General features: G+C 39.4%; 1 protein-coding gene across 2 annotated transcripts in view; it reads left to right on the top strand.

Annotated features, from left to right (window-relative positions):
- The window catches only part of Pcsk5 (proprotein convertase subtilisin/kexin type 5), a gene marked incomplete at its 5' end in the record, with an annotated part of 418,607 nt that overhangs the window by 66,624 nt on the left and 328,996 nt on the right, over nt 1–22,987 (top strand). For both annotated transcript variants that reach the window (XM_005408309.2, XM_005408310.2), the window contains 1 exon segment: nt 16,994–17,107. In XM_005408309.2, coding sequence (XP_005408366.1) covers nt 16,994–17,107 — 114 coding nt within the window.

The following is a 22,987-nucleotide window of genomic DNA, read 5'->3' as shown; positions in this document are numbered from 1 at the left end:
GAAGCTGACCCAAAACAAAGACTTAAAGGGATTAAATTGTTCAATAAATTGTAGCCATTGTTATTATTGACATTAAGTTCAGTATTCACCTTTTTTTTTTTTTCTTTTTTAATCACTGTATATGTAAAGGCAAAGTGAGATGATCAGACTGGGCCATGGCTCAGAGGTTAGCCTTTGGGGACACTTTATCTGACACAATCTGATGAGATGGCTCTTCTAACACACTACTCAGGGAAAAATAATATAATCTTGCCTCCTTTGGGTAGCAGACTTTGGCAAGCTCATGGAAATCACAGCTTTTCTTTAAAATTATTCTCACATTTCCAATTCTAACAATTTACAGTGAAGAATCTAAGGAGCTTTTGTGTTTAAAATAAGCAACTTGGAAGAAGAATTAGTTGGAGGCATCTTCACCTGAATCATTTTGTTGACAATGTCTACCACATAGAGCATCGTGACATTTCATTTTCCTGTGGTTCTTAGCCAGTTTAAGGAGGTGTAGACTTCGTGCCAGGCAAGGACTGAGGATAATGGAAGAGCATTTGTTTGAGTTCATCTTTATTTTTGGTTAAAATGTTATTTTATGTAATGCAGTGGGGAAAAGAACAGGCTGAGTTAGGGGTGAGTTTTCATCCCAGCTCCACAATTCTTGGGAGGAACCTTGAATACTTTGCTTATTCACCTTTGCAGTCTCGTTTTCTGTAACGTGAGCATAACATCCCATGTTTTCTTTTATTGAGAGGGATAAAGGCTGTGGAGGTAGAGTGCCTGAGGCCTGCCATGTTTTTTAGTGATTCTTGGTGAGCAAATTTGATGATACCGAGTGCTGTATTGCTTTTGAGATTCAAGGCTGCATGTATAATTGTATACAGGTTTGGGTTTCTTGATTGACCAAGATAGTACAACAATCTAAATCCTCTGCTTTGACAGGTCAGATCATGACTGTTGAAAGTCCTTTATCTAGAACACAAACAAGGGGCTGGGGATATAGCTCAGTGGCATAAGCGCCTGCCTGGCAAGTGCAAGGTCCTGAGTTCGATTCCCAGTACCCCTCCCCCCCAAAAAATAGAACACAAACAACACAGGGTTCTGAGAATTCTTCATATTACGTTCTTTTTCTTTTTTCTCCTTTTTTCCTCACTGAAGACCGTGAATATTTACATCACTTGACAAATGTAGTTGAGAATTTTGAGAGCATTCTTGGAACCCTTTTCCCTGACATTGAGATAATGTTCCTGAATATTTTAAACGTACCTTGAGATAAAAACAATGTATTAAAACTTGGGTTTAGAACACAGTTGAAAAAAAATATACCAACAGTGCAGTGATTTATGGAACTTTGAGCACCACCACACCAAATCCTGCTCGTCTGCAGAAAGCCCACAGTCCCTGACCTGCCCCTGTGGTGTTTGTCTGTGAGCTTGGTGATTACTAGGTGTGCGTGTGTGTTTGAATGGCCGAGGGACTACAGCCCCCAATGCCAGTGCATGACTAATTGCAGGAGGATTTCAGTTTGCTGAGTGGCATTATTAATTTATGGTTCATTTCAATTTCATGTAATGATTAAGTTCTCACTTATATCTTCTGAATATGTATAATAAGGCAATTTCCTTATAAGCCTGTATTACAAATCAGCAGTTCATTGTCACACTTTAGGAAGCCAAGAGCTTGCTTTAAGCAGCACTTTTTCCTTCCTTGCCTGTGCATATGGGGGTTATTAATTCAATGGGATGAAAATGCCAAGCCTTTAGTATTAGACTACAGTCCTGGTGGAATTAGAGTGAAAGTGAGGCCTGAGAGAAGTAGAACTTTCCTTTCACAAGTAAACTGTAAACCTACTTGGATTCAGTGTACTCACTTGTAAAATGAACAAGGGGATTGCTAAGATTTCGGCCAAAAAGCAAAGAATTTATGGCAGAACCCAAGAGGCTACCAACTGAATTATCATAAGCCATTGTATGTGGTTTTTTTGCCAGGGTTGTTCAGAGAAATGGGAATAATAGGAGACAGATATCGCCCTTTAGAAGAGTGTGTGTGTGTGTGTGTGTGTGTGTGTGTTTTGTGTGTGTGTGTGTGTGTGTGTGTGTGCAAAGAAGAGGGAGGCGGAGAGAAAGACAGATTGAGCAGATAATTAATGATTTTTAACTGCTGTTTTGGTTAAAAAATATATGTACTGATGATAATTGGATCTCCACTCCAGTCAATTTTCATCCCCCAAACATGTAAAGGAAAGCAAAAGGCAAGGGTAAGATTTTCCCTCGATGCGAGCATGGTGCCACACGCCTGCAGTCGTGCTCGTGTTTTAACTCCTTGAGTGTCCCCTTGCCCTGTCAACAAAGTTGTGGGTGGTCTCTGACTTCATGGCGGTTCCACTTGCAGTAGTTCAAGTTTACAGTGATGTGAAAATGATACACATTCAGCGGGAACCTTAGTTCTAATTTTGATCTCTTCCTGGGCAGCAATATGCAGCATGAGACTATTTCTTAGTGCTGCTTGCCACAGCACTCAGCAGCCACACGGCCACTGTGGGCAGAGTGGGAACGATATGCCACCGTTCACTGTGTTGCTGGCCTATGGTGTTCGGCTCATTGGTGTGTTAAATGCATTTTCACCTATGATGTTTTCAATTTATGATGCATTATTGTGACATAATTCTATTGTAAACTGAGAAACATTTGTAGGTGACAATTTTGTACCAACAGTAGCAATGACATTAGAAAAGAGTTATTTTCTACCAAGTACGTAGATTATCGTGTGTCCTGCATTTTGGCTAAGAACAAAACGAGGAGACAAGTAATTAGGTAAGTTCAGTCACTCAGACAGGATCACATAGTACATTTGTTTCCTAAAATTGAATGTAGAACCATCTAGTTTGGTTTATCCCATTTCTAACACAACATATATTGTGGAAAACGTTCATCACTATGAGTTCTGCTTTCAGTAGAAAGAAAAACGGGTTCTGACTCTGCATAGCTTTTGATTCTTTCATCTTGGTCACATGTAGCCTTAGTAAAGAATGAATCCATTTTCTCCCCAGTTTTACTGATATATAGGGTGACACTTTTCACCCAGAGCCCAGTAACAGCTATGATGTACTTTACATATACAGCTTTTCTAGATCATCCAGTGCAGTAGTAAGAGCAGAAGAGGTTACCTAAGAGAACTTTGTGAACAAGTAGGGACCAACGGCAATCCTCTGTTGCTAAGACATCTTTTTTTTTTTGGTACTGGGAATTGAACTCAGGACCTTGCGCTTGCCAGGCAGGTGCTTGCGCCACTGAGCTATATCCCTAGCCCACGATACTGTTTTAATATTACCATAGCTCCCTCACTTGGCTGTGAACACCTCCAGTGCAAGGACTAACATTTTAGTTAATGATACCAATTAATAAATTATCTTCCTTGACTCAGGAAGCCAGAGGCATCTTCATAGATTCACTGATACAACCATCAGTGCCTAGCACATGCCTGGCATCTAAGGTACTCAGTAAATATGAATTGAGTCAAATTTATTCAAAATCTTAGTAAGAAACTACTATGTCATACAAAAGCGTAAGTGATCAGTTTCAGGGGCCAGGCCATCTGCTGCAAGGCCTTATATATCCGTCCATCACAAGAGACCTGCTGTACTCTTCATGTATAAAGGGTCAATCAGTTCATTCAGCAAACACTTACTGCCTGTTGTCAGTCAAGTAATCTGTCAAATGCCGGGGACATAGACATTGAAAATACAGCCTTGTCTAAGAGCGTAGGCTCTGTAAAAAAGCTTGACCATGTTAACGTTGAGATGTTTTCAATGACGGTTGTGATAGAGATGAGTTTAGAGTTGTCTGGAAGCACTTTGGAAGGGAAGACACCTTCACCAAGTCCCTAACCTGACTTCACCCCAGGTTTGTATCTAGAAATATTGAAATCAAAGAAGTAACAAGGCTGGGTGATGTAGATCTTCTGATTTCTAGTTTCTTTATAAAACTTTTGTCTTTGTTGTCATACTCTGGTTAATTAGGACTAAACTGAATCCAGTGGCTCTTAAACTGATAAAAGAAGTAAACTCCTGGGTGGGCAGAGCTTAGATCTCCATGGTTGCATGTGGGCATTGCTGTGCCGGAAACTGTGCTAAGTACTTGCTATGAATCAGCTCGTTTTGTGTTCAGACTCAGCTATTTTGCCTGTCGTTCCTATGAAGGCTTAGTGACTTGCGTGCAGTTACCCTGCTTTCCACTAGATGAGTGAGAATTCTCTACCCAGATTTCTTGGACTCTAGAAGCTGGTGCCTGATTAGTAACCATTGTGTCTATCTTTGCCTTGTCTCTTCTGTTCAGTCCAGTCAAGATCAGCCAGGTCACTAACAAGTTTGTATTTAGTTTTTATATTTTGTTTTGAGGTTTTTTTTTTTTTTTTTTTTGAGGTTTTTTTTTTTAATTTGGAAAATTTTCAGACTTGAACTTTATGTGCTCTTAAATTACAAGTCAGAAGGTACCCTTGAGGGGAGAAAGGATTTCTGTCATCACTGCCAAAGCTGTGCCTAGGAATCATTTTTCCTGCTCCAAGTTTTTATTCTCTACTCTTCACACAATTCTTCTGTCATTTGCAGATTAAATGAGTCTCTTAACGCATTGAAAAATGCTTCCTGTTGAGTAATGGAGGACCTTCCACACCAAATTCCTTGCATGGATGATGCAGCTCCCACCATTTCCCATTCTCTGCCCCTACTTTCTTCCTTCCCTCATCTTTCACCCATGAAGCTAATAAAGTACTTGATCAGTGTTGGCTGATCTCTAGGAGTACAAATACTGTGATGACTCAGAGGGAAGCGATGTGCTTCTGACCCCCTCCATCGTCTGAGCCCGTGCTTCAGGAGGGCCCCTGTACTCTGTGCATGGAATACGGAATCTGATTTGAAGTTCCTTCACATCACAAGACCCTATCAAGCCACCCAACCGTACTGTGGCTCAGAATTTCTACTGGGAAAAGGAAGAGTGTGATGATGTTGAGGAAAGAACAGGTAGAAAGATTTCATTTTGCATACAACATGAAGAAACTGAGATAGTTGTATTTATAAAATCTTTGCAACTAGTGATGTCTCTACCCATTGGAAACTAAATTACCTGGAAAACAATAACTCCTGCCCACTTAAATTATGTTGGCTCTCGCTCTGTGACAAAAGTTCTTTGGCCCATCATGAACCCAGTTCCAGAGACTTCTAGTTGGAAGTAACAGGATTATTTTCCTCCTCCTTACAAGGGATTTTTTTTTGGGGGGGGGTGGTACTGGAGATGGAACCTGAGGACATCCCCAGTATCCTTTTTAATTTATTTTAAAATTTTGAGAACAGGTCTCTCTAAATCACTAAGTTGCCCAGGCTGGCCTTGAATGTTGAGATTACAGGCATGTGTCACCATGCTAGGATTTGGGGAAAATCTTCTGTTTGCTTTTTTGCTTTCCCTTACATGTTTGGGGGCTGAAAAATGACTGGACTGGCAATCCAGTTATTTTTTTTTTTTAACAAAAAAGTTAATAAAATCATGAATGTCTAAATCTTTTGGGATGTTTAGCATGGGCAAGGTGTAGCATGGGCAAGGCGTAGCATAGAGTGGCCGTTGTGGCAGCTGGTGGAACTCTGTGACTGCACTCTGGCCTCCTGGATGGCCATGGAACCCAGGCAGAATCTCAGATGTCTAGCCAGTGATTTCACTTTTCACCCTCTGTTTTCCTTCAGCCTCATTCTGAGCTGCTAAATATTAAGCTGTACAGAGTCTCTAAGGAGGGCACTGGACAGATGAGAGCATTTTGATGGCCTCTTTTCGGGTCACTAAGACTTGGGAAGGATTGCTGGGAACTGTGGTCCAGGGCAGAGTCCCTGAACTTGCCAGAGTACAGCTCTTTGCAGGGGAGTGGGGCTGCTGAGAAGTGGTCACAGAGACCTCTCCCCTGCAGGAAATGCTCACATCGCATGGACATGAACAGTGACATGCTGGTGACTCCGGGGTAAGCCATCTATCTGTCACAGGCAGCATGAAAGAAAGAAGCCTGATAGTGGGAATCGCTACTTCTGGGTCTTCAGACTGAGAAGGTGTCAGCTTCCAGGACAGTGATGGAAAAGTGTTTTCTCTGTCCCTCCCTTGGCGTGTGCCACAGGACTCCTGTGATTGGCCGTGTTGGGTATTGGGTATGCATTGGGGTCACAGTAAAGTGACTGGGCCCGCCCTGGGTGACACATGGAGCCTGGACACCCAAACCCAGGCGGGCGGGCGGGCAGGAACTCCAGCCTGCTGCTCATTCCTCCAGGGCTTCCTGCACCTTTACCTGTACATGTGTCAAGTACCGCCTCGCTGGAAGCCTGGCCCGAGGTTTCTGAGGTGAAGAAGTAGCACTCAAATTGAGAAAACATTTGGTTTGCCTCAGGCGACTGGATTTAAGGAAGAAAATGCACAAAACCCTTTATCCTTTGCCTGGGGATTTTGGACAGAACTTTTCCCGGAGGCTGAAAAGCATGCTTCTCCCCCACCCTAACCAAAGTAGCTGTTTGCTAAATATTTCAGAGGGTGATGATGGTGTTTAAGAGCTGCCACAATCCCAGTATTTTGGTTGCAAAACACCCCTGCCCTTCCTGCCAAGTGTAAGGTTTAGAGTTCAGGGGCGAAAACAACACAAAATGGAGACTTAAACCAGAGACCTTACCCTAGGGCTCATCTTATTTCTGGTGCCCATTGGGGCCCACCTGGAGGTGGTCATCCAGTCCTCTGCTAACCAATGACTCTGTATTATTTTATTTATGGACCTTGAATTTACTTTAGCATTTAAAAACGTTAACCTCACCAGAACATAGAAAACTTGTGCAGACTATATGCACCCCCTACTCTCCCAAAAGTTGTATACTAACTTATTTTATAGAAATGTGAATTTTTTTTTTGTATTGGGGATTGCATCCAGGACCTTTGCCACTGAGCTACATTTCCGCCCCTATAAATTTTTCAGTTTTGAGACAGGGTCTCGCTAAGTAATGCATTGTTACAAGCACCATTTGATTCAAGCCCCTAGAGCTTTGCCTGTATAACAATTAGTGTCTTGATTTCCAAAATTTTCAGTCCTAAAATGGCAAGATTGAAAGATGCAGGAAAAATTAAAATACTGATGCCACCAGAATACTAAGAATTCCTCCATTAAAACAAAGAGCACAAAGTAGGCAAAATTAAAACTTCAAGTCCTTATTCTCAACTTACGTGCTCAGACTCTCCCTCCTCAAAATCATAACGGTATGATTTGTGGAATTTAGAAATAAAAGCCATTGCCGCTTACATTTAAATTTGGGTTTAAATACCTAGAAGAGTAAGTCAATATGTGCAACAGAGTTGAATTATTCACAGGGGAAGAGTGTTTCTTTCTGTATGAGTATAGCTCTCACGGTCATGGCTTGTGTTCTGTTGAAATCAGCGATGTGTTGGATTGGGGGGCAAGATGCTGACATACTTCGCAATATTTAACAGATCACCCCATGTTCTGTGCTTGGAGAAATAATGAGAAAAACTTCCCTTTGCCAGCATTTGCCTCTTTTTATATGAATCTCAGCTGAACTGAACAATTTCTCTGCTCTGTTCAAAATAATGCTTCTCTTTGTGTCCACTTGGTTTACAACTGGAGGGCATCTAATTTTTATAAATACAGATCTGGGAATATCTTGAATGATTTATGCATGGAGTTGCAGGGTTGGTAAAAAAGAACCCAAATCCATTAGGTGATTAATGCTTTGTTTTAAGATGACATTGTCCTTCTTGTAGCTATCTGAAACTTCAGCTATGCTTAAGGCAGAGCAAGACGTAGCTTACCTTTACTTTGGATGTTGAATACATTTTATTAAATACAATGACTTACATTTCAAATTGCTTAAAGAATGATTATGCAGAAGACAAACATGTAAAGAACAAAGTCATGCCACTGTGTTTTTTAATGCAGTGATAATCTTGATCCCAGGGTGAAGCCAGAGGGAATTATGTGCTGTCCCAATTCAGTTCCTGCTTTAAGAGATTGCATTTAATCAAATGTGTGAGTTTAACCCCAGGTGGCATTCAGACAGTAGAATTAGTTTTAAGCACGCTAGAATTCCATTTCCTTTTAATACTTGGAAAATCAAAATTGTTTTCAAATTTCCTCTCATTACTTCAATTAATTATCCCAAAGTTTAAAATAGAAGAACCTGAAAAGCAAGTTACAAAATGGAAAAATCTTTGGTTGTGATCTTGTCATTCAACAAGTATTTAATGAGTTCACATCAGCAGTCATTTCTTTCTAATACCCCAGCCCTTTTGCATGTGTACATACATGCACATGCACACACACATCAACACTCCATATATTTCTTTGTTTTTCTTTTTTATTTCCTTCCTCTCTCTGCCCAATGGAAAGCATCTTGACATGGTTAGAAACACAGGGTCTTTTTTTTTCCCTAGAGAATAAGTTAAACTTGTCTCAAAACACAAATATGTTTCAGACAAATACAAAAAGTATCTTGCCTTCAGTGGCTTTTGAGAAAGTTTAGGGAGTGACAACATCAATAGAAAAATTATCCTGAAACCTTTGAGATTATCTTTCTCAGAAATGCAAAGCAAAAAACAAAAAACAATCTTCTTGCAAATTATAAAAAACCCATTGTTTATGGGCATTATTACCAGTGGCCAGCATGGGCAAAGTCTCAAGTTTAAATGTTAAAAGAAAATGCAGTGTTTATTAAACATTTATACCATAAACATCATATGGTAATTTTAATGTATTTATTAAATGTTATAACATTTATATATTTATTAAATATTAATATTTAATATTAGAACATTAAATTAAAATGTTTAAAATATTTAACTGTTAATGCTTCCCTAATTTTTTCTTATCAGTTTGACAGTTCTTTCCACTTAACTTTCAGGGTTTATCAGTCACATCCTTGCTCTTTGTATTTTTTTCTTTAATAATTGCTTTTAAATTCATAATTTCTTTGATTCTGGACTAGTCATTTCCCATTAAAATGTTGGAGATATCCTTTACGAGTCTGGCAGAATGGATCTTGAGATTCACTGACTTTTTTCAGTCTTCAACCCTTGTGCTTTATCAAATGACACCCTCATATCTGCAACCAGATCCCAGCTTCTTGACCTGTGTCAATAACTACTTGTTTTTCTCTATGCAGTTTAAAGGTAGACAGTGTTCTTTGGTTGCTTCCAAAATTTAGGAAATAAAGTGGAGTAAATGGCTCCATCTCAAAAACAAATGGATGTGGTGGTGTATGTCTGTAATCCCAACAGGGTCATGAATACACTGAAACAGAATAATACATGGAAAGCACTTATCTTTCAATAATGCTTTTACATGCTGTTCATTGCTAGCAATATAGTCATCCCTGTGCTACTGTCTATCTGTCTGTTATTGATATACAAAATATCTTACTAAATTTTGATAGGATTAAGCCTAGACTTCTGGCTCCTTCCTTGCACCCCTTCCTTTTAAAAATCTTCTGCTACTTTCTCTCTTCCTCTTCTAGGGGTCATTTTATGATGTATCTGCTGTTAGGTGTCATCAAATGACACCCATGATGTTTTGGCTGCAGAGCTGAGAGGTCTGAATGTGCATCGAAGCTCCAAAACAGCCGTCAGGGACTACCAGCACAAGGCCCACTACCCCTAGATCTGGGCAGGGTGGTCCCTTGCCTAGGCCCTCACGATTTAGAAGGCCTTGTTTGGTCCCTATGTTATCTGTCTTTTGAGAAGTTGATTCACAATAGAATGGAAACTGCCTAAGGGAGGGAAGTTGGTTCACTGCCCTTGGGCAGCACCCAGGACAGTAACTGCCACACAGTAGCTACTCGATACCTGTTTTTGGAGTGAACAAAAATAAACCAAAGAACTTTGAAGATGGGGAATAATTCTTGCTGCTTTAATTGGATGGAACTATGTTTTCCTTTCAAGATTATTTGTTGCCTGTTTTCTCACCCTCATATCTGAGGATATGAGAAAAACAGGCAACAAACTAAAAATTAATTTTTAGAAGTGTGTGAAAAATAGTGGGATAGTTTAATGGGGGAGGATTGACTTTAGTTCTCTGAAAGTGAGTGATGTAGTAAGAACAGTAATAATATGAGTTTTTCCATTAAACAATATATAGCAAGACTAAATTTATAACATGCATTTCTAAAAGTTTGGCTTTCAAAGAAGGCCACTAAACAGAAAATGTTAGGAAAGAGTTAAGTTTTTCAGTTTGACTTGTATTTTCTCCTATAACACTGTTCATAACGTACATGCAGTGTGTATTTCACAACTTCCTTCTAAATGACCTTTCATAAATTATATGATTCCCCATATTCTTGACCAGATCTACTCTATAATAGAAACCTTTGATGTTTACAGTCATTAAACAGGTGTAAAATGCTGGTTCCAAGCCAATCAAATAAAAATTCTCCATCAAATAAAACATAGTGCTTTATTTTGTCCACAAGTAGTATCTGAATTAAGTAGAATTCAATTGTGTTTTTCATTTAAAAAGAGTGATTTAATATCACTATGTAATAACTCATAATTGCACATTACTAAATAGAACAAAATTTGAAGAAAAACATACTTTTATCTAAACACATCTCTTACTACATTTATTGATTTTTTTTTTCACTGATTTCCTTTAACGGGTGAAGTGGAGGGTGGAGGTGGAGGTGCTGGGGTTGAACCTAGGCCTTTGAACATGCTAGGTCAGTGCATTACCATGAACATACATCATTGGCGTTTTCCACTTTATTTTCAGACAGGGTCTCAGTAAGTTACCCAGGTCTTGCCATCCCCCTGCCTCAGCTTACTGATTAATTAGATTGCCGGCATGCTCACCACACTCAGCTATTCTGATCCCTTGCCCAAAGCTTCAGAAAAGTTCTGAGATATGTTGCCTTCTGACTTTAGGTCTCAGGAGATGGATGTCAGTACTAAAATGTACTTAACTCAGATTTTTCTTTTAATCAAGGCAGCTGTATCTATTTGTTTTCAAACTCAGAGAAGAAAACAGGGGCAATATTTTCATGTTCTTTTTCTCAATTTTGTCAAACATACTACTAAAAAAAGGTACAAAACATGGAGTCAAAAGTATGTTTGTCTTTTTTTTTTTTTTTTTTTTTGAGACAGGGTCTCACTGTGCAGTTCAGGCTGGCCCTGAACTCACTTTGTAGCCCAGGCTTGCCTCAAACTCCTAGTGATCCTCCTCCCTCAGCCTTCCGAGTGCTGGGATTACAGATGTGCGCCACCATGCCCAGCTAAAAAAGTTTTTTTTTTTTTTGCTGACAGCTGCTTCATTCAAAGTACTGAGTAATATAATTTACTACACTGCTGTCTAAATATTAATCTTGCATCTTCACAGAATTGCTTAATATCATTTATCACCCAGACCATCAACCTCACCTCTCTGTGGCTGTGAACAAACTTTTTAATCCCTAGTCAAACTAGAGAATGGGGTCATGTTTATAAAATAGCAAAGGTCCTAGTGGGTATATTGTGTCTATATTCCCTCATTTTACAAGTGAAAGATGCCCACAAAGATCATGGAGGTGATGGGAAGAAAATCTAGGTTAATAACAGAATTCCCCATATTCCAACTTCTTTCGGTTATCTTCCCTAACCTCTCTGAATGTTTAAGTCATGTTACAGCATGACATAAATGTTTCTCAATGTTTAAGTCATGTTACAGCATGACATAAGGCCATCTGAGAGACTATCTAAACCATTTTTTAAAATTACTATCTTCTAAAAAGATTTTAATTTAAGGTCAGATTTTAAATTGTTTGGTTATATGAAATAGTGACTAAGCAAAGGAACATAATTTCAAAACTTAATTCCTTATGTAGGTAACATATTCCCTATGATTCAAAAGTGAGAATGTTATTGGGTATGAGAGCTCGTGTGTATAATGCCTGCACTCTGGGAGAGTGAGGTAGGAAGACTGCAGGTTGAATCCCAATCTAAACAATTTAGTAAGATCTCACCTAACAACAAAAATGGTACCATGTCAAGCTGGACCTGGTAGCACATGCTGTAGTAATCTGGTGAGTTCGAGGCCAGTCTGAACTACATATTAAGTTCCAGACAAGTCCAGAATGAGACCCTGTCTCAAAAAGAGAAAACAATGAAACAAAAAACCCAAGATCGAAAGGGGATGTGATAAAGGTTTGCCTCTTACCCATATTTCCAAGATACCTACTCTTCCTTCATAAAGTAACAGTGTTACCAGGTTTTATTATTTAATCACTTCAGAGAGATGTAAAAATTGGAGTGTCATTAATTGACTGTTGGTATCATTATTTTTTTTCCTTTAAACTATATCACACATATGGTATGATGTAGTCAATTCATAAAATCCATTTCATTCTCTTTTATGGTTGCATTGCACTCTATTGTATTATATATTATCTTTATTCCTGGTCAAACTGGATAATAAAATTATGTAGGTAAAATTTCAAAGCAGAACAAAAAGACAAGACAATCTGCTTTCCTTCATTTTACAGCAAAAAAGAGGCACACAAAGATTGCCTAGGTGACTGATGACAAATCTAAGATGACTAAGTGCTCCAAAACCAGTTACATGTGTCAATAAATATGTAGGATGTGCTCCTAAAAGTAGAATTGCCCACTTTCTCATTTTGTAGATTTTACCTGATTTGTACTCCATAGAGTTGTACAAATTTACATTCCTCTCACCATTAGTACAGCTGTTTTCTGAGGCCATCACTAACAATATTATTAACCATCTTAGTTTATTTTTAGTTTGCTTTTGTCTTTAATGTATGTCAGGTTTTTGTCAATATAAGGAACCATCCAACATAGGCTGCTTGTAAGGAAAAATGGGTTTCTATGTCTCCGTTTTGGAGGTTCAAAGTCAGTGATATACATGTAGGCTGGAGTAGGGTGGGCCCTGGCTCTGGTGTGGTGTCAGGTGGTGACGTATGGTGGGAACACAAGTAGCAACAAGTTCAGAGAAAGCGCAGACAGAGCAGGGAGCGCTCTCAGGTCTCACAGTCCCCTTCTAGGTATCCCCCATTGCCCTAGGATCCTCCTCTTGCTTGCACCTTGGAGACCCCAGCTCCGGGGGCCGGGGCACACACCATACTTAAACCCTAACAATGTGCACATAAAAAACACATTTTTATAAGTTTAAACTTGGTTTACCTTTCCAGACATTTTTATACTTCTGTATGTTGCCCATTTTCCCAATGAATGATTCACTTACTGATTATAGAAACCACTTATATAATAGAGTGATAGCCTTTTGTCTGTGGAATGAGCTATGAACTTTACTCACTTTGTCTTTTACCTCAGTTTTGATTTCCTTAGGTAGATAAATTTATATATTTTGCTAAATCAACTTGTAAATTCATATTCTATTTTGATAAGCATCTTCTCTTAAATTGTTTTTTAAAAATATAGGAACCATAATTCTCATGGTATTTTTATGGTTTTATTTATTTATTTTTGTGGTATTGGTGGTTGAATGCTGGGCCTTTGCACTGAGCTATATCTCCAGCCCTTTTCTATTTTTTATTTTCAGACGAGGTCTTATTCAGTTGCTAAGTTGCTCCGGCTGGGCTCAAGCTTGAGGTCCTCCTGCCTCAGCTTTCTAGACTGCTGGCATTATCGGCATATACGACCACACCAGGCCTTTACACTTATTTATTTTTAACTAATTAAGTTTATTGGTATGTTTTAGATATACATAATGATGGCATTCATCATAGGGTATTTATACCTGTACATGATATCTTGTTTTTTTGCCACACCCCTTACATTTAAATATTTGACTCATTTGAAATTGATCCTGATCTAATGCATGAGAATGTCTTCAACTTTCTTTTTCCTGTTGATGGTTGTTCCAGTGACATAGTTCATTAAGTAATTTGTTTCTTTTCTTACTGATTTAGGACAGCACTATTTTATATGCCATCTTTTTATATGTTTTGGGTCAATTTCTTTACCTTTCATTTCATTTCATTTCATTGTTATATCTGTAGACATTTGCTACCAGTATATGTTCTAATTATTTTCTTTAATATATTTTATAAAAGAACTGATTTGCTTCTTAGCAAAGGGTACATTTTAAGACTAACTCCATATTTGTTTCCCATTTATATTTATGCAATAACTTATATAGTCAATATTTATATGATAACATCTTGTTTTTCTCCTGTTGTTGATAAAATTGGCTGCCCTTTGTATAGCATTAGAAAGTTGGTAAATTCCAAAATAATGAGACACGTATTCAGCTGAGATTTTGGGGCAGGCTTCTCTTAATTGCCGTTAATGTGTTTTGCTTGGCGTGAGATCTGACAAAAGAGGACATCTTTACACAAGGGTTGCTAAGGAGCAAAGGCTCAGGGTTCATTTGGACAGCAAAGGAGGTGAGCTCTGCGATGACAGGAGGGTCCTATGCATGAACCTGGTGACAAGTGCGGACAGACATGATTTCATGGGTCCCGTCATTTCACACTCTGGATTTGTGGCAGTTCCTCACTGCGTACAGAATGGACTTTCAGAAAGAAGTTAAGCCAGTGAGGGAAAGCACAGGATTTTTCTCTTCTCCGGGGCAGATCATAGTGTATGAAAATGATTTTTAAGTGTTGTTTCATTGCAGTGGGCTTTTTGGCAAGAAATAAAATCTGCATAATTCATTAGCTCTGAGTTTTGCTTAAAGAACTCAAGAGTAGACATATGGACAATAGTTTAAAAATATAAGTATGGTCTCTCCAGTCACGGAAAGCTTCTGATCCAAAAGGTGCTTTTCTTGTTCTCCAAAAAAATATAAGGCTATAGACTCATACTCATACAGCACCAACGAAAAATACATAGTATTTGACACTAAAAAAAATCCTCCTGGACTTTTTTTGAGTACTGCAGCTCTGTGATCAGACAGAGTGATGTGCAGTCAAGTCTAGATGCCAAGTGGCTGTGCCACCTTTGAGTCACCAAGCCCTATAACTAAGCCTCTGTGTTTGGTAAAATTACAGAAGAGATGCTCTTTGCTAAGAGATTTTGTTCTATTTTAGAACCTACAGTTTGTCTAGGAAAATGGCTGTCACTTGGTTTTCTCTTACACTTATCCCATTTGTCTATTTGTGTATAAGTCCAGGGAGGCATGTATGCTCATGGTGTCATTGAAGGAACAATTATCCACTCCCACCCCGCTGTAGACTGTCCTGATTGCTAGAGGAGTTTATTTGTGTAGTCCACGCCTAGGTAGCCTTGATCCTGTCTGGTCTGTGCGCACATATGTGTTGGCAGTTTGGGATTTGTGAAGCCTCTTTTGGGAAAGGACGCTGGCAGTGTAAGATCAGTTTTGAGAAGAGTTCTGCCTAAACAGATCTGCAGACTTCTTTGATCAAACATGCAGATACGAGCTAGTTCAACTTTATTGGGGTGGACTTGCAGATGGGACTGCAAATATAAAGTGCATAGTCAAATTTATTATAAATGGCTTAAATAATAGACTCGAGGGGCTTGTGGCAGATGTTACTGAAGGAGATAATTATATTTTTATGAAGTGGAGAATGGAGAAATACTTGCAAAATTTCCCTGGTAAAATGTAAGTCCTTCAAAATGAAAGGCAATTCTTACTCATCTCTGTATGTCCAGCACAGTCCCTGACACTTAATGCTTAGTGAATGAATAAATAAGGGGTAAAAGTCGCTTTTTAGAAGATGATTTGACATGTGGAGGTTAAAATGTTTCTCAGAAATAGATAATGTACATACATTCCCATACTTGAGTGTGTACTTTTATTGAAACAGGTACTTTGGTATTCCTTTGCGTCTCCCAGTCCTTGAAATGGTTAGTCAGGAGGTACTGGAATTTGTCTGTATGGAATTATATAGCATTGGACTACAAAGTCTCCCCCAACACAAGTTTTAATTCCTTTGTAGAAAGTAGGGCAAATGGCTGAATAAAACATCTCATGACATTGTGACTAAATTTGCTATCACTAGAAGAAATCAGTCAAAGGAATATTTAGGAACAAATTAAAGAATTCCACCAGGGCTGATACTGCATTTGAGACAATCCCTTGAGACTAGAACATACTGATTTTTATGTTTCCGTAATGGTGACCTTTACAATAAAATAACCCCACATATTGTCTTACTACGAGGGTACAGATCCTGTATGAAACTTGAGGTTCCCAGTCAGTTGGTTTAGGAACAGGTCGTAGCTAAATGTTAGAACTTTTCTCAAAGGTGGCAGGCTTGAGTTTTAGAGCTGGCAAGTAGCTTGTGGCTCAGGAAATTGAGTGCCTTCTACAATTTTGTGCCAGAGATAGGATGAAGGCTTTAGGTTTCCGATTGCCCGAGCAGTGCTTCCCCACCACACTGGTATAGAAAGCCATTTTTGAAAGTGTGTGCTACTAAAGCATTTAATCCCAAGATGTTTTTTTTTAAATTTGATATATGATCCCAAAACATTAAAAAATTTGATGCATAGAAATCAGGGATACATGGGTCAAATCTAGGCTGGTTTTGTATATAAAATTTTCCTAGAATCCAATCATAACAATTCGTGTATGTGCTACCTGTGGTACTGTACTACAATGGTAGAATGAACTACTACATCAGGAACCATATGACTTGTAAAGCCTGACATACTTAGTATTTCAACCTTTACAGAAAAGTTTGCCAACCCTTGGTATAAAGAATTGCAAGACACCTTAAAAATTAACATTGTCATGCTCTCTGAAAAACCTAAAAGCCTAGCTTGTTGTTGAGAGAGACAAATTGTCTGTCTCCAAAAGACTAAACTACTTGCTTGCATTGAAAATGAAAAAGTACTGGGTTTCTAGAAAATCGCTGAGCTTCCAGACCGAGGGATTTTAGTTGCCACAGTGATGCCTGTGACTTAACTCACATTGACTCAAAATGGGAAATGCTATAGACTGTCATTTCTGTTGTGTTCGCTCTGATGGAACTTGAACACTCACCAAATGTTCATCCCCTTGGCAGGTGGAATGGATCCAACAGCAAGTGGTAAAGAAACGGACAAAGAGGGATTATGACCTCAGTCGTGCCCAGTCTACCTACTTCAATGATCCCAAGTGGCCCAGCATGTGGTACATGGTAAGCTACGCCTGAGCTGGAGCCATGCCATCCTGTCTTGTGTCATCCTGTCTTGTGTTGTGTGGGGAAAATCTGTTGGCCCTGGGAGGCATAGAAATAGTGACTTGAGATGTGTTTCTCACCCAAAATTCACCATATAAGGTTAGCTAATGGCCTATGAAGTTTTCTGGATTTTTTTTTTTAAATTTAGCTCTTTGGCTGTAAGGAGAATGAGAAGGGAGCTCCAATTTACAGAAATTCTGTTTGAGAGAACATACTTTATATGGTAGAGGATAGAAAACTATACAAAGGTATGAACACCCAAAGACTAGCTTATGATTGTGCTTGGGGATTATTACAATGTCTCTGCTGACAAGTCACAGACTCCTGACTGTGTTATCTAATGTGTGTCATCTGTCTATGGGCATTAGTTTTTTAAAAATGGACAAAGGAAAAAGTAGAAAGTATTGCATTAAGAATTAGTTCAGTGGCACAAGCAAAAGATTTTTCAGTGAGAGAGACTTGCTTAATAATGTTGGGAAGAGTGACCCGCGAGTTCCCTTGGCATTGCCTCCTTTGAAAATGTACTTCTCTAGTCTTAGGTTTTAGCTTTCTGGTTACTGAGAAATGGATTAAAATATATTACTTTTACATTCTTTTTTGGTATTGAGGATTGAGACCAAAGATTGCTAAACTATGTCCCCAGCCCCTTTTATCTTTTATTTTGAGACAGGGGCTTGCAAAGTTGCCAAAGTTGGCCTTGAACTTGTGATCCTCCTGCCTCAATTTCCTAAGTAGCTGGGATTATAGGCATTTGCCATCAGTGCCTGGCATACTACTTATCAGTCATGAAATTCAGATTTTAGCAATTTGATCTACAAAAAGTTCTTTCCTTTTTGTCTGTTGAAAAATTTTATTGCTGAACATTGCCAGAGTATTTTCTACTATGATACTGTTTTTTGTAATCTCAATTCCTGATTTGCTACCAAATGTCTCCAAACTGATAAAAGGACATGAATCTATCACAGGTCTCCTATCTGCCCTATCCTTCCCTGGTCCCTTGCCTTTCATTTCTGCTGTCTGGGCACTTCCTCTTCCCCTATCAGCCTCTTTGGATCAAGGTTCTCTTGTTCTTCAGGGACCACACCCCACCCTGAGTGCTCTGGCAGGTCTCCCCTTTCTGGCACCCAGGCCTGCATCCATGTTACTCATGGCATCCATCACTTGGCACTTCTTAATCTAGTTATTAATACTGTTTCCAAATCAACTAGATGGAGGAGGACAGGCTCTGCATTTTGATCCTTCTTAACTCAGCCCAATAACCTAACTCCACCCCTTCTTTGGAGGTGGGCTATCGCGGGAACTTGGGCCTCCAAGTTCCTTCTTTCTTGGTTTTACCTAGAAGTAGGAGGTTGTGGAAATATTTTAGACTCTGAACACAATTTTTCACAGAAAGTTGTATCATACTTAAGGGGGAAAAGAAAGGAGACAAAGCTAAGCACAAGGCAAGATGGGAATCAAGACATCTTTAAGCAGAATTCACCTACGGGGACAATAAGACATATGACAGCTTATTAAAGCCAAGAAGGAGTGTGCCACAAGGGAAGGCATTGGAGCAAATGTTGGCAGGAGCTAAGCAGCTTTGTCTGCACTGACAAAACGATACGACTATAATGGGATTAAAAAGTAGGATGGGGGCAAAAGAGTCTCTAAAGCCTTGTTTATATGACCAGGACAGGGGAGACCTCCTTTGCCTTGCATTTCTTCTCATAGGAAAAATGCAAGTTGCCGTCTGTGCATGCCCCACTGGATGGTGGAAATCTGTGACAGCTTTGCCTCATACTCTTACAGTGCTACCAGGGCAGGCTGGACCCTAGGGACCACGGTTACAGAGTTGGCACCGTGGCCAGCCTTGTGATAGAAGGTTTCAGTGCTTGCCTCCTAAAGAATCACTTGGTCATTGGAACTCAGCTTTGCTTGGGTCCTTTAAAATGTTGGAAGGTTTTCAACATGTATTTGATAATAATAATTCGAATAGGTAACATTTATCGAACACTTGCTTTAGACAGTGTACTGAGTACTTTGAATATATTTCTAGTTCAATGCAAACAAGAGTGTGTGTTGGTTACCCAGGCTGGAAGCAGTATGGCAGAGATGCTAAAGCAGCCTTGTTGATGCCAGAGTCCACGTTTCCTATCCCTGCCTTTATGCTACTTATAGCACTATCTGGAAGACACTGGTCCTGCCCATCAGGAACCTCTACTGCTGCTGAGATGACTAAGTTACAAAGGGGAGTGCACATAGTATCTTTGGGCAACCGAGGTACTTAAGAGTCCATTGAATGTTTGCTTTTCCCCTAACAAAAGGGATGGAAACTAGGTTACATGCCTTTTGTTTGTCTGTCTGAAATAGCATGACGGAGCTAGAGCTGGGGCCCCCAAATCTGTAAACCTAGATTCAGTATCAGTATTAGTCCTCTATTTCTATGTAATAAAACATCATATGGGGAAAATTTTTGTTTCAGTACTGGGGACTGAAGCTAGGACCTTTGTACTGAACTATATCTCTAGTACTTTTTATTTTGAGATAGGCTCTTGTTGACTCAAACTTGTGATGCTCCTGCCTCAGCCTCCCAGAGTGCTGGTATTACTGACGTGTGACACTATGCCTGGCTTGAATTTAAGTTTTGAAACAACTTATCTAGTAGACTCTGTTCAAGAATTCCAAAGAAACCCAGTGGTTGATGGCTTTTCTGTGGTCTGTGATATCTGACACTTTGGCTGAAAGACTTCAGCGCAAGGTGAGAATCGGAACACCCACTTGCAAGATGGCCTTGACTGGCTTTCCTTTGCTGTCTGTGTGGGCCTCATCACCGTGTTGCTCGAGCGTCCACTTAACAAGGTGCTGGCATGTGACCCGAGAAGTTGTGTGGGAAGTGGTACTGTCTCTTATGATCTGACCTCAGATAAGTCACAGAGAGGTAATTACCCCTGTCATTTTCTATTAGTCCTTGGAGCCAGCATGGATTCTGTGTGAAAAGGGTACATCAGGTTATGTGTGTTAAGACACAAGGATGCTTGAGGCTGGTTGTCAGAACGTAATGACATTTTGCATAAGAAACCTCTAGCACAGTGATTGACACCAGAATCCCTTCAATAAATGTTATCATTTTTCTTTGACTGCTTACTTGTAAGATACGTTGTTGCCTGTTTTCATCTGTTGTCTTAGTGGCTGCTAGTCACAGAAAGGAAAGCTACTGGTTTGAGCAGTCTTCAATGACCCATTAGTGACTCAGCGGAGCCAGGGTATTCATTTTCTTCTTCCTTTTCCAGTGCCCTGGGCCCTGGGTCCTGCTGCGGTTTCTGAGGGCTGTTTGGTGAGTCTCCATAGGCCCTGCCTCCAGCTTGTTAGCCCGGGCTTGCTCCTGTCATTCCATGTTTATCACAGAAGAATGGAGATTAAAGAATGGCATGAAGTGTGCCTGAGTGTCTCTTTTAATTAATTTAAAAGCTTTGCTTATGTCACTCCTCCCCTTGGAAACTGGTGTGCAAAACCATTATGTCTAGCCTTGAGGCTTGAGCGATGTGTTCAGGGAAACATATGTTTATGAGAGTTTGTTATGGACATGATGGCTGTGTAATTACTCTTCGGTCTTGTCACACTGTGCTCCAGGAGTTGGAGGGCCCTGTTGTCTAAATACAGCTCACTTCTTGTTGCATTGATAAGCTTTGCCTTCTATTCTTTGTCAGACATGGAACCATGCAGTTGGGGTGAGAAAGCCATGATTTATGCCTCCTAAGAGATCAGAAAGCAAAGAAGTGGGCACCAAAGAAGCCTGTCAGGAAGAGCTGCCTCTCGAAAAGCTTCTCTAGGATCATCCAGTTACTGGACTCTGGGCACTGGCTGTAGTTTTTCTTTGCAAGTTTGATTCATTATGTTTTGGAATGAACTAGGGCCCAGGCAGTGGGATTACATCTGAATTCTCTGGGTGATTTCAATGTGCAGTATGTGGTAAATGGTCAATAAATGTTAATTGTATAAATAAATGAGCAGATCTGTGATTACCTCCATAGTAGAGAAATAATCATTCACATTTAATGAGTATCCAGTATGTGTCAAGCATCTTGCCAAACTCTTTTCTGTAGTATCTTATTGCCAGTGTACCAGCGAGTTAGGAAGTATTATTATCTTCATTTTATAGATGAGGAAATTGAACCCTACAAAGGTTAAGTAACTTGCACAAGATCACCCCATTCATCATGGGCAGACCCTAATTATTCTGCACCCAAAGACCTAGGTGGTATTGTCTGTATCAGGGATTCTTAAACTACCAGGCATTAGAATCACTTGGAGGTTTTTTAAAAAGATTGCTGCTTGTCCTCTGTCCACCCCGCTTCAACTCCCACCCCTCAAAGAGGCTGGAAACTTGCATTTCTAGCAAGTTCCCCATTGATGCTGATGTGGGGCCCAAGGAACCCCTGTGAGAATCCACCACTTTGCCATCCTTTAGGCACATGTTGAGTGAACATAGCTTGCTTCTGTCTCCCAATTACCAGATAGAGGAAGAAGAAGGACTTTTCAACTTATGGGCCATTTTAAAGCATGCCTAGCCAATTTAAGTTTTTCTTGATCTCACTGTAACTTTTTTTTTAAACCAACAACATTTTCTACTTGGGAAGCTGGCAGCTTTAGTATGAGAAGATATTTTCACCTTGCCCTGTTGGAAAGTACCCTTGGCTTATATATTTTTTTCAAATTTCTCCAGCTGCAAAGGACATCTGTTGGACAAGTCATGAAGATTTGGCCCAGCTTTGATGTAATAGAACTGGTTTTAACATACTTAGCTAGTGCAGTGGAGCATTTTTAGACTACTAAAGAAAATCCGGCTGGGCATGGTGGCTCATACCTGCAATCCTAGTACTCAGGAGGCTGAGGTAAGAGGATCACAGTGAGTTTAAGGCCAGCCTGAACTACATAGCAAGACCCTGTCTCAAAAATCAGTCAATGAATCAGCCAATCAATGAAACAAAAAAGAAGATCGAATTTGACTCCAGAGACAACTAGGTAAATTTAGATTCTTCCTCAAGAACCTGAGAATGTCAATACAGCTAGATAATGCAGTTTGATATATATTTAAAAACTTATAAGAGATTTGTGACATGTAAGAAGTTTAAAGAATAGCACAGTGCTGGTCCACCCACCCCTAACACTAAAGACTAGAATGTAATCATATAATTAAAGTCACCTATGATCCTGATCTTTCCAACCACCTTTCATCCCTCCAGAGCCACCGTAGATGGTGAGTGTGACATACACTGTGGGAGTTCTTTCTTGTAGACAGATGCTTGTCTTTGTGAGAGGGGTTGTCCAATTGAAACTAGATTTACATTCATTTAAATTGTTGTAAAATACATATTCATATGTAGATTTTAACAGTAGGACTCTTGATGAACAGTCCCAAGAGGACCACTTGGGAATGAAACTTAGATGAAAATGTTAGTTTAATAGAAAAGCCTTTTTACCACTTCACACATGTAAATATTTTATTGCTTAAGCAAAGTTGTGTACCATTATACAATATTTCTTATATAATGTTTAAGATCTAGGGGCTGGGGATTTAGCTCAGCAGCAAAGCACCTGCCTGGCAAGCACAAGGTCGTGAGTTCAATTCCTGGTACTGGAAGAAAAACAAAAACAAAAACAAAAAAACCCCACAAGGTCTAATAATGATTTTGGAGAAGCCCATAGGAAATAACTTTATTTTTAAAAATTTATTTTAAAAATAAAAGAAGGAAAACATATTAACAAACAGACATCCATTTACAAAATAGCATAAGAACAATACAAACAATACAGAGTTATAGACAAAGTGGTAGGAAATTAACAATGGTTGTTGTATTA

Source organism: Chinchilla lanigera, unplaced genomic scaffold, assembly GCF_000276665.1.
Source record: "Chinchilla lanigera isolate Chin_1 unplaced genomic scaffold, ChiLan1.0 scaffold00111, whole genome shotgun sequence".
Classification (NCBI taxonomy): Eukaryota; Metazoa; Chordata; class Mammalia; order Rodentia; family Chinchillidae; genus Chinchilla; species Chinchilla lanigera.
This window is presented reverse-complemented; position numbering and strand designations above follow the sequence as displayed.